This window comes from Phoxinus phoxinus (assembly GCF_949152265.1).
Source record: "Phoxinus phoxinus genome assembly, chromosome: 25".
In the NCBI taxonomy this organism is placed as follows: domain Eukaryota; kingdom Metazoa; phylum Chordata; class Actinopteri; order Cypriniformes; family Leuciscidae; genus Phoxinus; species Phoxinus phoxinus.
This window is the reverse complement of record NC_136900.1, coordinates 25,061,731-25,078,383: the sequence shown is the minus strand read 5'-3', so window position 1 is coordinate 25,078,383 and position 16,653 is coordinate 25,061,731. Positions and strand designations below refer to the sequence as shown.

Genomic DNA, 16,653 nt, shown 5'->3' with positions numbered 1-16,653 from the left:
ATTTGAAGTGTATCACCCCCTTGAATACACACACCTGAAGGATAAACAGGATATTTGCATAATACCGTTCTAAGGATAATTCCTATGCCAAAAACATGGATTCATAAGCGTCAAATATAAGACATTAGAAGTAGAAAACAGCACATGATGTTCGTTCCTTCACTGTTGATAATGACATGTGAACAGAACAGCTGATCTACTGAAGCAAATCCCTTTAGATCTTAATGACAGACTACAACAAACCCACAGAACAGGAGGTGCACACACACACACACACACACACACACACACAGTCACCGACCGAAAAAACACACTTTTATCCTCAAAACATGTAGAAGCACACAGATGTCACTCCACAAACCACATGTTGAGGATTGTATGGCATCTCAGAAGGTTTCCTCGGAGAATCCTTTAAAATATGATAACAACAACACATCCTACCTTTCAAATCTGCGGTTTAGTTTTTAAAAAACACTTCTAAACTATAACTTCTATGATCTATGTCTTTCTGAAGCACTACCAAACACATCTAGAGCCAAACCATTAGCTTTCCGTAACACTTTCTATGAAGCCCATGAATTATAACCCCATTTAGACTTATTTATAAGTATTACTTATTTATAAATATATTTATAAAGACTTATTAAGACCTATTCTGCATTATAAGAACAGTTATAGTTACATTTAGATTATTTTTATAAGTCATGCATTTGCTTTTATAATGTGCATGCTCATAATTTATTATACACTGATTTATAAATGATCAAAACATAAAATGGTTGTTTGCTGTACCAATTAGTTATCAATTATGACTTTAATGGCTAATGTTTGCATTAGAGGTCATGAATGGTCAATATTGTTGCAGTGTTTTGCTAGTATGTAGCTTAAAAAAATGATTAAAATTTCTGGTAATTCTTAATAAGTCTTTATAAATATATTTATTATACTTAATAAATAAGTATAAATAGAGTTATAATTCATTATTAGCAAGGTCTTCATAGAAGGTGTTACTTTCACTACAACACTTCCCTAACCTGTTCTTAATCGACTTTCTGGTTAAATAAATGTGAAACAAAATATGCAAGCAATTCGACAAGCGACAATCAGCAGGATCGCACCTTTACCTCGATGACTTGGCAACCGCGGCAACATCTCAATGGTGAAAATCAGACCGTGGGCCGCCGATACTGGACGTCTCGCTGGAAACACGTGCAGATTAGCAGGAGAAGTGACAAGTGATCCACACGGAGGAGGAACGATCCCAGAACGAGCTGCCAGGAACACCAGCCAACCCGGAGAACCGCGGCCAACAAACTCTCCAAACGCCAGACGCTTACAAGACTTCAGTCTCTGTCTCTAACTGCCGAGACGAGGACAGGTGGAAGGTTGTGCTGAGCCGAGGCCGGTTACACACACAATAGTGTCTATTGTACACAAAACTTATTGGAAGAGGAGCCGAACACAAGCACAATTATGATTTGACTTTTACATTTACAAGCGTCTTTATGGCGATACCAATAGCTCACATTTTAATGCAGTCGCCATGCTGAAAACTTTCCCTGCAGTTCCTCTGCTGAAAATATCAGTTTAGACAATTCAATTAAAAACCAAGTTTAAGTTAAGCAAGTTAAAAAGCCTTATTGGAAGAGGAAACAAATACAAGAACTTCATTTACAAGCATTTTTATTGGCCATTCTGCGCCAATAAATGGACTCCATTAACCAGCTAGTTTAACACAATCTCCACCAGCTAACTTTACCTACAGTTCCCCTTTAGACAGTTCAATTAAAGACCAAGTTTGAGGATCATTAGTTAAGCGAGTTAAAAAGCCTTATTGGGAACTCGGGATCTAATTCTCCAACGCCAGATGTTTACAAGACTGAGACGAGGACAGGTTATACACTGTTAGATACACAATAGTGTCTACTGCACCTCCAGACATAAATCTACCTGGAAGAGCTGATAATAATCAGGGCAAATACAAGCACTTCATTTACAAGCATATTTACAGGCCATTCTGCACCAATAAACAGACTCCATTAACCAGCTAGTTTATGATGTTGTAAAGGGGGGTGTAATGCCCTTTTCACACGATGTAAAATAAGTCTCAGCGTGTGTGTTAAGTTTTAGCACAAAATAGCCCACAGATATTTTAATATAGCATGTTAAAATTGTCACTTTTTGAGGTGAGGGTGAGCAAAAACACACCATTTTTTTGTGGCTGTCCCTTTAAATGCAAATGAGCTGCTGCTCCCGGCACAGGGGGCGGAGCTTCAAGATCAGACATGCACTGAAAATTTCGATAACTTTTAGCTGTTATGTTCAAACCGGAGTCAGAAAGATGGAGAGACTCAAGAAGAATTTCTGAATTATTAGTTGATGAATTTATGAAGCTTATGTGTAGTTCTCTTCTAGTCATTTATTAGCATATTCTGTCATGATAATCTAAAAATCGTGTTCCGGGGGCGGGGTTTATGTAAATTTTAGGGTTGGTGATGTCACTAACCCGGGAGGAATGTCGTGTAGTTTCTACCAGCCGTTTGTTGTAGTCCTTAAAAAAACATTTCTGTAAAAGAAAATATTTCCCTTTTCTTTGAACTTTGAGCGTTGTAACTTTGCAGATGTTGTTTATGATCAAACAGCAACATTACACACTAACTACAGTTAGAAAAGTCAAATCATAATCAACCGGCCATTTAACACCAGCTCCCTGCTAACTTTACATGCAGTTCCCGTTAAGACAATTCAATTAAAGACCAAGTTTGAGTTTTGCTTGTTAAGCAAGTTAAGAAGCCTGATCGGGATGCCAAGATCTCAACAAAACCATGTTGGTGGTCTTCTCAACAGGGTCTTCAACCCCCCCCCAGTTCTTGAGCTTTTGAAACCCTCCCGGGAGCACGTATTCATGCCGGCTGGGCTCTTCAAAGGAGCTTCTGGATGGCAGGCCGCTCTCCCTGGAGATGACAGGAGCCGGATTGACTGCGGCCCAAGCCTGTGCTCTCTCACTCACAGGGAGGAGGGAGGTGTTGGTATTTATAGATGGCAAGTGATGGGACGCCCTCGTTAGCACAGGGCTCACTGAGCCGGATGACAGACAGGCCGCTGGGGTCATGTGACCACATTACTCACTCCAGTGCCCTGCGAGACAGAGGATGACGAGAGGGAAACTGTAGGAGAGGGAATCAAGGACAGAGAGAGGCCGAGGGACGAGGGGGAAAGTTTAGAGGACCACAAAGAATCAAAGCAATTACGAGTCCATCACGTCGCTCTCCGGCATCTCTGGTCGAACTCATGCATTTCACGAGTACCATTTATGTGCACACTGGTCCATTTACCAGCTTAAACGGGATCAAACGGCCGATGTTTGGAGATAAATGAGAGAGAAGAGAGACAGAGAAAGATATTTTGAACAAACCTTCCCACATTAAAGAGCTCGAGACTGGCAGGTGAGCCGAGACCGAGAGGCACTTTTCTTTCAACTTCTGCCACTTCAAACGGCCCCATGAGGAGGTGACACCAGGCACTCAGCACCACAAACAAAGGTGCAGGGGCCACGAGGGGTAGGAGCCCGAGAAAAAAGACCCTTTGTGTCCCTGTTTTTGTAAAGAGTCACGCAGTAACTATTCCGCTTGGCATGATATATAACAACACTCCTAAACTGGTGGGTCGTGATTCAGTTCGCAATCAGAAAATTATATAATATACTGGAAGAACTCGGACAGCAAAGTTCCTTTAGATAAAAAAATCACTTCCTATCTATTCTGTTGAAAAGCCATGTATCTGATCAGTAGTTTGGCTCAAATTCATCTGTCAATTGATAGAAGCTTGTCAAATTAAACAGATGTCAACATGCACTGGCTGACCATGAACAAATATAAAGTAATAGAAAATGTGACTCAGATGGCATTAACTACGAGATGAAATGAAGATATTATTATTGATATCAAACATTATAAACTATTAAACAGTTTTTTCATGAAAATATTAATAACATACCATTATATATATATATATATATATATATATATATATATATATATATATATCATAATATTAAATAATATAATATTTTAATATATTATATTATGTATATATTATCTTAACGGTAATAAAATATATAATATATAAAATAAAAAAAAACAATGAAAAACCTGCCATTTGAGTTTGAATGTTCTGTTTCAACACAGAGTCAAACTGATTATCAGACAAAAATAGCATTATTGTTTACTTTTGATGATATGCAAGTTTGGCTCTAATATTGAATTGCCATCTAATGTAAAATCTGGATCCTGAAGAAAAACTGGTTGAGAACCTCAAGATAATTCCTCCACAAATTAATAAATAAATATTTTCATGTTGTTGGTGTAGGGATGTTAGTTTGTTCTAACACTGCTTTTATTAAAACATTACAGTCACCAGAACACTAGAGCATTAATATATATATATATATATATGATTAAAGCACTAGTCAAAATGGGAGGTCTGTTTTGCTAACGGGCAATGATTATAAGTTTAACACTGACATGAACTCTTTCATGCACTTGTGGCTTTAATCAGACGACAGCGAGAACAGCGAACAAGCGCTCCTCGCTCTCCTTCCTCCACAGGGCTTCACGTACCGCACGGCAGACCCACGGTTAATGAGAACGCGAAAGGTTTCAGCTTTCCCATCCACTAGCCTGATTGAGGTTGTTTTGGTTGGATTAAGACACTGCCTACCTCAGTTAACATTTGATTCACTCAGAAAGGCTTGTTCCAGTAGATTCCCCTGCACTTAAAGGGTTAAAAAGAAGGAAAAACGGACCCCCTCCTTCTGCAGATCTCTTCTCTGAATGTAGTGTCTTTTGTGTTGCTCTAAACCCAAGACTCTCTAAAACTCCTCTGACCAGTGACCCACTCACCCACATCGTAAAGAGGTTTGGGGGTCACGGGTTCACAACAAGGTGAGCTGCGGGTGGCGTTTGGTTTCAAAGGCTTGATACTTCACCTCGGTTCTCAGCTCTCAAAGATCCAGCAGCAATGAACTAAATGTGGCTAATTAGCATTGCATTCGAGAGGCGAGAGAAAACAAGCTAAGATCACGATACCTACAGGACAGACTCTCCAGTTTATGTACACCCACTGTATCCTGCCAACTGATTTTCTTTCACAGATTATCTTCTAGCTCTTGTCGTTCCAGTTTGTTAGACGTGGGATTAAACAAATACCCCTAAATGAATCTGACTCAGTGTTTAGGCTGCTAATGTCACGGGCAAGAATGAGTTCTCGAAGTAAACCAGCTATCCAAGCTCACATTACCATCCTCATCAGCTTTGACATTTCAGTTTAACGCACGACTGACCGGCAGACAAAAACACAGGGATGAAAGCGTAGGGAAAGTGTCTTACCATGCCATAGCCACATTCGGTCCCATCAGCGAGAGGCATGTGTTGCGTACGACATCCGACATCGCCCTCCGCACTGGTGCACCAGAGACGCTTGCACTGTTTCTGCAACGGCAAGAGTCACTTCAGTCAGAACTGGAGAAACAATGACTTGAACATTGGTAAATCAAACCCTTCCCAAGTACCCGAGAGTTCCCTTGAACCCATGGACCAGAAGAAATAAAGAACAACAGGAAAATGAAGAGTAGCGTCAGTTCTGGCAGGTCACGTTAGTCAAGCTCACATCTACCTATAGGAATACGACGCCTATCACTGTATTCATATATAAGCTCCTTCAGTATTATCAGCAGCTATTGCGTTTCTCAGGAGCTGATTACCCTCCTCCATCCCATGTAATGGGATGGAGGTTACCCTCCTAAATTTGCCCTCCTGATTACCCTCCTCCATTTGCCCAGAACAGAACCAGACCACCAATCCAAACTGTATGCTAATTGTCAATCGTATTTGACGACAGTGGTCCTGACAGAAACTGCAGAGATAAAGAGTCGTGGGAACGGAGCGAGGCCGGATGTGCAAGTGCTAATAAGCGCCACACCGGACTCTAGTCCCACGGAGGAGCTCAGTAAGGATAAAAGGAGGAGTGACGACAGTAAAGGACTAGAGAGGACCAGGCCTGGGACGTCTATGTTGTGTTTTATTATGTTTATATGCGGCAGACGTCCGTGAGGGGCTGCCGTTTTACTTTCGTTTTGTTGTTTGTTTATTTTGTGATTAAAGTTGTACGTTGAACTTTTACCAGTTCCCGCCTCTTTCTTCCCTGAACTTGAACATTGTTACACTAACCCTTCTCAAGTATCTTAGACTTCCCTTTACTCAGGTAGAAACCTAAATACAGTTGGGTCACTAGTATGGATTCAGATGGTTGGTTAGTTAATTCAGCTGTGAGACTACAAGAATCCAATGACTAGGGAAGAAATAATGGGAAGGAATAATGACTTGAATATTATTAAATCTAACCCATCCCAAGTACCTGTAAGTTTCTTTGACATGGATGCAAAGCTAAATACAGTTGAGTCACTAGTATGTACAATGGATTCAGATGGTTAGTTAAATGAGCTTTGAGACTACAAGAACCCAATGACCAGAAGAAATGATGAACAATGGGACAATTTAAGAGGAGTTGGGTTCCCTAAAAACAGTCTCCCTGGTCGTTAAATGACTAAACAGCCTCCATAAAAGGGTGACAGACCAATGCACAAAGGAACACTGTTTCAGGATCTCTTGCTAACAGGGTGGTCACTAAGTTAAGGTGTCACTGATACAGTACATTTGGAATCCATTGTCGAAGTATATTTAGATGTCGTACCATGAACGGACAGACTTGGTAGCCGGGGCCGAAGATGAGTTCACACTGCCGGTTGGCGTTGTAGAGTTGACCTGGCAGCTGGTTGGGAAGGTTATACGTCCGGCCTGAGGGCTCGTCCAGGAGACATTCACCATAACCAGTGCTGAGAAGAAAAAACAGACAGATATCAACACATTTAATCAGGTGATAGCTTTTTTCATCCTGGTTTCTGCCCTCAGAAGACTTTGGTAAGTACTATCATAAAGTATCCTAGCAAGCAATTTTGCGTTTAAAAGATGTCTAATAGCCGTCCAAACACAGCACTGACGTCTAGACTAAACCAAGGCAAAATTTAGGCTGTCAGTGAAAATTTTATAGACGTCTAATCATAGCCCAAGAATAGACTAGTCATCAATGCATATACCATGTCAAAGACATAAAACCAAACACCTTGTAATCACTGTTGACTTGCTTACATGATGGAATATCATACATCGCGCAGGGTATTTTGGCAAAAATTACAACATATTATTTTTGCTAGAAGTTGGTTACTCATAGCCGGACTGTACCGGGTCTATAGTTAACCTAAACGGTGAAATGACGGCTATTGCTTGCTGGGATTTGTTGTTGTTTTGCATCAGTTGTCAATGGATAATATGAATGCAGTCTTTCTGATTTCACCAGGCATCTGAAGGCCAAGTGTAAGAGGATGGCAGCGCTGGGTGGTCTGCTTTGTTACCTGCTGATAACTGATTGAATGGACTTAGTTAGACAACACAAAGGCCGCATTTCAATGGGGGAAAAGACGGTGTTCTCTAACAATGGTGGGTCTCCAAGAATCAACACAACGGTGCCAAAACCAACATTTCAGCACATCAGTCCAACACGCCTTCAGCTCCGGCTACGTCATGACATATATGTCCCACCACACCCTTCCTTTGAAACACATAAAAGAGCTACAAAAGAGCAGCTGTACATTGAAGCTCATTGAATTGTTGGGCTTAACATCTCTGAATGGCTCTTTCAGACGTCGGCACCAGAGAGGGAACAAAACAAACCTCTTGACAAAGTCCTTTCTCCGTTTGCCTTCCGCATGCTCACCTTTCTGCAAGGGAGAACGGAAACTGAAGCTCAGAATAGCCGTGTGATGCAATTATGTGAGTTCTTGAGGTTGCTGGTTCAATTTGTCCTTGGCTTTGAGACTAAACACCTGTGTCAGTTGATTCTGTCCTCTCATTACCTCGCCCACCCTCCGAACAACCTACAAGAAACCTTTGTGTTTATGAGAGGACAAACGAACACTACTCGAGGGGCATGTGTCCTTTTGTGGGACTCATTTATCCATCAGAGTTACGATGACAGCGCAGAGAAGCAGCGTATGCTCTCGTCTCTCCGCACCTCGTCATCACCAGTTATGAGTTTGTTCATAAAATCAGCACGACTGAAGCTGACAAAAACCTTTCACAGGAGTATGTTAGTGCAAAGCTCTTAAAGCGCGATAAGATTACAGTAAACTGAGACCATCAGATCTCTAAGTATCTCTCAGCTACGCTCAAGTGAGTGTGTGAATTCAGGCTCTTTCACATGATTAGAACTGCAAACAATGAATACTGAGCAATTTGCATCCTAACACTAGAGTTTAAAAGACTGTTCACTCAAAAACGATAGTTGTGAATGCAAAAGAAGATATTTTAAAGAATGTTAGGGGGTCCAAAAGATTTTAGATATAGACAAAAAAACAAAAAATATCTTCTTTTTGTGTTCCACAGACAAATAGAAATTCAACATAAGTGTGAGTAAATGATTTTTAGCGGATTTATCCCTTTAGAAATTGTATTTATTGTGGTAACTCCAAAGAACTGCGTTGCAAAAAAAACATGTTACTTTCTTGAAAAAGTGCCATAAGAACGTTTGGGCTCATCAAATGTTGTGGTTGATCAGTGCGCAGGTTTCTTTGAGTTCAGGTCAGGCTGCGCCCTTCTGGCACAGACAAGAGGTCCACACCTGGAGATCATTTGGGCGGGTTGGTAAAGTGAGTTTATTAAGGAAAATGACTCACAGTTATTATTACTGAAGGTTTTTTGGACATGTACCACGGTACCTTGGAGAAACAAGTAAATATCATGGTACATAAATGCAGTAGTCATTCAGTACCCTTGTATTAGTACCATCTGACACTAGTTTTCTCAGTTCAGTTGACAGATTAAAGACCTTTCAATGTCCAAACGTCATTCTAGCCCACTTAAAAATAATATCCATATATTTTCACCACTTCATAAACGCATTTAACTTCTATGAGACTGTAAACCGTGTCTGAGCGAGGAACAGTTACCGACGGGTCAACCGGCCTCATTTTCATTAGTAAAGTGACGTTTTGGTGCAGATCCAGAGGGACTTGATATATAGTGAGTTTTAGCATGAGAATCAAGCTGGTAATGGTTGATTCGTCCTTGAACAGAGCGAGAACAGAACGAGACGTTCCTCATTTCTCAGACATTCAACAGCTGCTTCTAAAAGGCTCAATGAGCGCCTGAGCTAATTGAGCTTTAATGTAAGAGAAGCGTCTCGAGTTGGCGCTATTGTAGGTCATGCCGTGGAAAATAACAGGATTTAGAGTGTGCAAAAAACCCTAGCTTTTACATTACTAACTCAACTGCACATTTCAGTAAATAGTTTGTTTTTGATTTAAAAATCACAGCTTTTCCAGTGACAAATCGATTATTGCATGACAAAATTCTCCACTGTTTTGTTGTATAGTAACTTAACAGCCGAGTGAACAGAGTTAATAATCAAACACGCTAACCTAAACTGCCTTGGGATTCTGAGAAGTCATTAAACGATTAGAAAAAGCAGCACTTGAGCAACATAATGTGCTTTACAATGCAGCTGTAGCTTGACAAACCATTGCCATATGATGATAAATACTACACTGAAAAAACATGATGTTCTTCCTCAGTGTTTCTGTCTTGCTTTCCAGCACAAATATCTCAACGTTCTTAAATCAAGACACATTTACTGGAGAAGAACAATGACTGAAGATAACATTAAGTCTTGTTTTCTGAAAAATGCATTAAAATGAAGTGAGTTTGTGCTTAAAACAAGAACAAATATCTGCCAATGGAGTTTTCCAGTGTAACGGTCTTGTATAAGTGTGTGTGCATGCAGTGTTTCGGTGAGTGTGTGTGTGTGTGTGTGTGTGTGTTTAATCTCCTCACAGGAGAGTGTTGCGTCTTGAAGAGCTCTTAAATATTGAATGGACAGTCAAAACACAGATGCACGTGAGGTTTCTGCGGCTCTGGATGACTTTCACATCGCCGGGAGAATATATGCTTTCCTCTCATAAATGCATCTCTGTCAAGAACACTGTTTTTGATCAATATATTTTCTCATATATAGCTCATATATCCAGCAAACAGAGACTTTTGCAGAAGTCTCAGATGTTTCTCCTGAGAAAAAGACCCAAATAAGAAGAAATCTCAATATCTTCTCAATGATATTGAACTCGGATAAGCTGTGAAAGAGCAAAAATTGTCCTCTACAGAAGAAATCCAGGAAACCTGACTGTCTTAAAGTCAACATAAACATGTTCATGAACCATTTTACTGATGCGTTTCTGAGTGATTGAGGAACAAATACGATTTGATCTACTAATGTAGTCTAAACATGCTTTTAATTACTTTTGACTATTAGTAAAAGCATTTACTTAAGGTTCAAATTTTGATAATTTAACAACACATTCGCAAGTTCACGATTCTCTAAAGTTAAACTAAGAAACACATTTTTTTATTATTCATATATTAAATTGACATGTTATAATTTAATTAATTATTAGCTATAAAAAAAACTTTTTATTAATAATAATGTGCACCAATCAATCAATCCCAACATGACCAGGACTGTGTATTAAGAAAGTGAAAAATAATTTTGCAAATAAAAGCAAATGTTGACTAAATAAATGCAGTGAAAGTAATTTTGACTTCACACTTTCTTCTTGTTTTCCAGGACAAACATCTAAACATTCTTACATAATGAAACATTTACTGGAGAAGAACAACGACTGAAGATGTAAGTCTGAAATATTGATCAAAATGAAGTGAGTTTGTGCTTAAAACAAGAAAAAATATCTGCCAGTAGAGTTTTCCCTTTCGAAATAAGTTTATGTTTCTGACCTCATTTTGCTTCTTCTCCAGTAAATGTATCTTGATTTATGAATGTTTAGATATTTGTTCTGGAAAACAAGAGCCCGTACGCTGGTCATCCATGATCCTAACCCTGATCAACAGGCGTCTCACCGACAGAGTCACTGGAGCGGCGAGAAGATCAAAGCGTCGAGTCTCGGGAAAATCTAATTATATCTGACACTTCCTGTCTGAAAGGGAAGCGGCCTCAATGAGCCGTTGCCCCGGGTTACGGTTGCCGAGGGCCAAGAACGCCGGCCACTGAAGGCCTGTTTGTCCGGCACCTCGAGAGAAAGCAGACAGACTCAGACGAGAGTGAGACGAGAAGAGCCATTCTGAGCTCTAAAGAGCGTGACCTGTTGAGGATTTGCTCAAAGGTCATTTTAACTTTAAAAACACAACCCTGACATCTGATATTAGCACTCAGACACTTACACCGATGGCGGCCTGCTGGGAAACGGCTGTGTTCTGGGACAAGCTTAACCAGATAAAGCTTAACCAGTGTGGTCTAATGCTGCCCATCTGATCAGACTCACCTAAACCAGCTAATCTCCAATCAACTCCAAACCAGAGTAATTATCGCTAACTAAAGCCATGAAAAATCATTACTTGAAATAAAAAAATAAACATAATTTCAGGTAGATGACAAGGCAACATTTTTCATTTTCCTACATATTTCTAAATGTCATAATCATTTGTTAATAAATTCATTACTTCAATGAGCTCATTGTTTCTGAATTAAACTATTACATTGTTTTTCGCTAACTGTGCATTTCTGAAATACATAACTTAGACCGTTTCCTCTGACTCTAAATTATAATGTGGACTCGTGCATTTTCTGTAAAGCTGCTTTGAAATAATGTGTGTGTGAAAAGCACTTTACAAATAAATGTGAATTGAATTGAATTTTTGATTCGTTTAAGTTGAATTACTAAAATAACTAGAATTAAATAAACTAGAATTTAAATGTAATAAAAACTATATAGACATATAAAATAAACTAATAAAAATGACCAAAACACAACAAAATTACAAAACTTTAACTGAAATTAAAATGAAAACTGGCAAATATAACTAAAATTAAATAAGCTAAAACTAAAATATAATACAAACTACATAAAAAACTAATAAAATTACCAAAACACAACAAAATTACAAAAACTTTAACTAAAATTAAAATGAAAACTGGCAAATATAACTAAAATTAAATAAGCTAAAACTAAAATATAATACAAACTACATAAAAAAACTAATACAATTACCAAAACACAACAAAATTACAAAAACTTTAACTAAAATTAAAACTGGCAAAAAATAACTAAAATGAAATGAGCTAAAACTAAAATATAATACAAACTACATAAAAAACTAATAAAATTACCAAAACACAACAAAATTACAAAAACTTTAACTAAAATTAAAATGAAAACTGGCAAATATAACTAAAATTAAATAAGCTAAAACTAAAATATAATACAAACTACATAAAAAAAACTAATAAAATTACCAAAACACAACAAAATTACAAAAACTTTAACTGAAATTTAAAAAAAATGACAAAATTTTTACAAAAAAAGCTCCTAACCAAATTACTAAATCATAAACTAAAATGATCATCACTAAACCTATTAATAAACACTACTATAGTATATAAATAATACTAAAATAAGCAACTATTATCATCTGAAAACCATCTCCAACCAAAACCACATTTGAACCAAATGACGTTTGTGGAAGAAACTTAATATGTTCTATATGTTTGCATTTTCTTATATTCATAGAATCTTAGAAACATGATAGTGATTAGATTAAGGAAATAAAATGCACGAGGATTACATGTGGAGTCCCATACATTGATAGAGAAAAGAACTGTTATTAACCCTTAATGAATGTACAGTATGGCCTTTTATACGTGGCTGGACAATAAGAAATGTGTGACTAATGTATGACCGATGCAAACTTTAAGACTTTTAAAGGAATGCACTTCCAGTAAAACTGTGAGACTGGGATCTCAGTGATATAAATGCAGAGATGAGACTGGGATCTCAGTGATATAAATGCAGAGATGAGACTGGGATCTCACTGATATAAATGCAGAGATGAGACTGGGATCTCACTGATATAAATGCAGAGATGAGACTGGGATCTCACTGATATAAATGCAGAGATGAGACTGGGATCTCAGTGATATAAATGCAGAGATGAGACTGGGATCTCAGTGATATAAATGCAGAGATGAGACTGGGATCTCAGTGATATAAATGCAGAGATGAGACTGGGATCTCAGTGATATAAATGCAGAGATGAGACTGGGATCTCAGTGATATAAATGCAGAGATGAGACTGGGATCTCAGTGATATAAATGCAGAGATGAGACTGGGATCTCAGTGATATAAATGCAGAGATGAGACTGGGATCTCACTGATATAAATGCAGAGATGAGACTGGGATCTCAGTGATATAAATGCAGAGATGAGACTGGGATCTCAGTGATATAAATGCAGAGAAGAGACTGGGATCTCACTGATATAAATGCAGAGATGAGACTGGGATCTCAGTGATATAAATGCAGAGAAGAGACTGGGATCTCAGTGATATAAATGCAGAGATGAGACTGGGATCTCAGTGATATAAATGCAGAGATGAGACTGGGATCTCAGTGATATAAATGCAGAGATGAGACTGGGATCTCACTGATATAAATGCAGAGATGAGACTGGGATCTCAGTGATATAAATGCAGAGATGAGACTGGGATCTCAGTGATATAAATGCAGAGAAGAGACTGGGATCTCACTGATATAAATGCAGAGATGAGACTGGGATCTCACTGATATAAATGCAGAGAAGAGACTGGGATCTCAGTGATATAAATGCAGAGATGAGACTGGGATCTCAGTGATATAAATGCAGAGATGAGACTGGGATCTCAGTGATATAAATGCAGAGAAGAGACTGGGATCTCACTGATATAAATGCAGAGAAGAGACTGGGATCTCAGTGATATAAATGCAGAGAAGAGACTGGGATCTCAGTGATATAAATGCAGAGATGAGACTGGGATCTCAGTGATATAAATGCAGAGATGAGACTGGGATCTCAGTGATATAAATGCAGAGATGAGACTGGGATCTCAGTGATATAAATGCAGAGATGAGACTGGGATCTCAGTGATATAAATGCAGAGATGAGACTGGGATCTCACTGATATAAATGCAGAGATGAGACTGGGATCTCAGTGATATAAATGCAGAGATGAGACTGGGATCTCAGTGATATAAATGCAGAGATGAGACTGGGATCTCAGTGATATAAATGCAGAGATGAGACTGGGATCTCAGTGATATAAATGCAGAGATGAGACTGGGATCTCACTGATATAAATGCAGAGATGAGACTGGGATCTCACTGATATAAATGCAGAGATGAGACTGGGATCTCACTGATATAAATGCAGAGATGAGACTGGGATCTCAGTGATATAAATGCAGAGATGAGACTGGGATCTCAGTGATATAAATGCAGAGATGAGACTGGGATCTCAGTGATATAAATGCAGAGATGAGACTGGGATCTCAGTGATATAAATGCAGAGATGAGACTGGGATCTCAGTGATATAAATGCAGAGAAGAGACTGGGATCTCAGTGATATAAATGCAGAGAAGAGACTGGGATCTCAGTGATATAAATGCAGAGATGAGACTGGGATCTCAGTGATATAAATGCAGAGAAGAGACTGGGATCTCAGTGATATAAATGCAGAGAAGAGACTGGGATCTCAGTGATATAAATGCAGAGAAGAGACTGGGATCTCAGTGATATAAATGCAGAGATGAGACTGGGATCTCAGTGATATAAATGCAGAGATGAGACTGGGATCTCAGTGATATAAATGCAGAGATGAGACTGGGATCTCACTGATATAAATGCAGAGATGAGACTGGGATCTCAGTGATATAAATGCAGAGATGAGACTGGGATCTCACTGATATAAATGCAGAGATGAGACTGGGATCTCACTGATATAAATGCAGAGATGAGACTGGGATCTCAGTGATATAAATGCAGAGATGAGACTGGGATCTCAGTGATATAAATGCAGAGATGAGACTGGGATCTCACTGATATAAATGCAGAGATGAGACTGGGATCTCAGTGATATAAATGCAGAGATGAGACTGGGATGGGATCTCAGTGATATAAATGCAGAGATGAGACTGGGATGGATCTCAGTGATATAAATGCAGAGATGAGACTGGGATCTCAGTGATATAAATGCAGAGATGAGACTGGGATGGGATCTCAGTGATATAAATGCAGAGATGAGACTGGGATCTCACTGATATAAATGCAGAGATGAGACTGGGATCTCAGTGATATAAATGCAGAGATGAGACTGGGATCTCAGTGATATAAATGCAGAGATGAGACTGGGATCTCAGTGATATAAATGCAGAGATGAGACTGGGATCTCAGTGATATAAATGCAGAGATGAGACTGGGATCTCAGTGATATAAATGCAGAGATGAGACTGGGATCTCAGTGATATAAATGCAGAGATGAGACTGGGATCTCACTGATATAAATGCAGAGATGAGACTGGGATCTCACTGATATAAATGCAGAGATGAGACTGGGATCTCAGTGATATAAATGCAGAGAAGAGACTGGGATCTCAGTGATATAAATGCAGAGATGAGACTGGGATCTCACTGATATAAATGCAGAGATGAGACTGGGATCTCACTGATATAAATGCAGAGATGAGACTGGGATCTCAGTGATATAAATGCAGAGATGAGACTGGGATCTCAGTGATATAAATGCAGAGATGAGACTGGGATCTCAGTGATATAAATGCAGAGATGAGACTGGGATCTCACTGATATAAATGCAGAGATGAGACTGGGATCTCAGTGATATAAATGCAGAGATGAGACTGGGATGGGATCTCAGTGATATAAATGCAGAGATGAGACTGGGATGGGATCTCAGTGATATAAATGCAGAGATGAGACTGGGATCTCAGTGATATAAATGCAGAGATGAGACTGGGATGGGATCTCAGTGATATAAATGCAGAGATGAGACTGGGATCTCACTGATATAAATGCAGAGATGAGACTGGGATCTCAGTGATATAAATGCAGAGATGAGACTGGGATCTCAGTGATATAAATGCAGAGATGAGACTGGGATCTCAGTGATATAAATGCAGAGATGAGACTGGGATCTCAGTGATATAAATGCAGAGATGAGACTGGGATCTCAGTGATATAAATGCAGAGATGAGACTGGGATCTCAGTGATATAAATGCAGAGATGAGACTGGGATCTCACTGATATAAATGCAGAGATGAGACTGGGATCTCACTGATATAAATGCAGAGATGAGACTGGGATCTCAGTGATATAAATGCAGAGAAGAGACTGGGATCTCAGTGATATAAATGCAGAGATGAGACTGGGATCTCACTGATATAAATGCAGAGATGAGACTGGGATCTCAGTGATATAAATGCAGAGATGAGACTGGGATCTCAGTGATATAAATGCAGAGATGAGACTGGGATCTCACTGATATAAATGCAGAGATGAGACTGGGATCTCAGTGATATAAATGCAGAGATGAGACTGGGATCTCAGTGATATAAATGCAGAGATGAGACTGGGATCTCAGTGATATAAATGCAGAGAAGAGACTGGGATCTCAGTGATATAAATGCAGAGATGAGACTGGAATC

At 39.0% G+C, this 16,653-nt stretch overlaps 1 protein-coding gene across 1 annotated transcript in view; it reads right to left on the bottom strand.

The window, feature by feature from the left end:
* LOC306993245 (A disintegrin and metalloproteinase with thrombospondin motifs 20) overlaps positions 1–16,653 on the bottom strand; it is a 118,376-nt gene that overhangs the window by 62,397 nt on the left and 39,326 nt on the right. Inside the window, exons 10-11 of the mRNA XM_079602911.1 lie at positions 6,751–6,892; positions 5,388–5,489 (exon numbers count right to left, since the gene is read on the bottom strand). Of these exons, the coding sequence (XP_079459037.1) occupies positions 5,388–5,489; positions 6,751–6,892 (244 nt within the window). The remainder of the gene's footprint in view (positions 1–5,387; positions 5,490–6,750; positions 6,893–16,653) is intronic.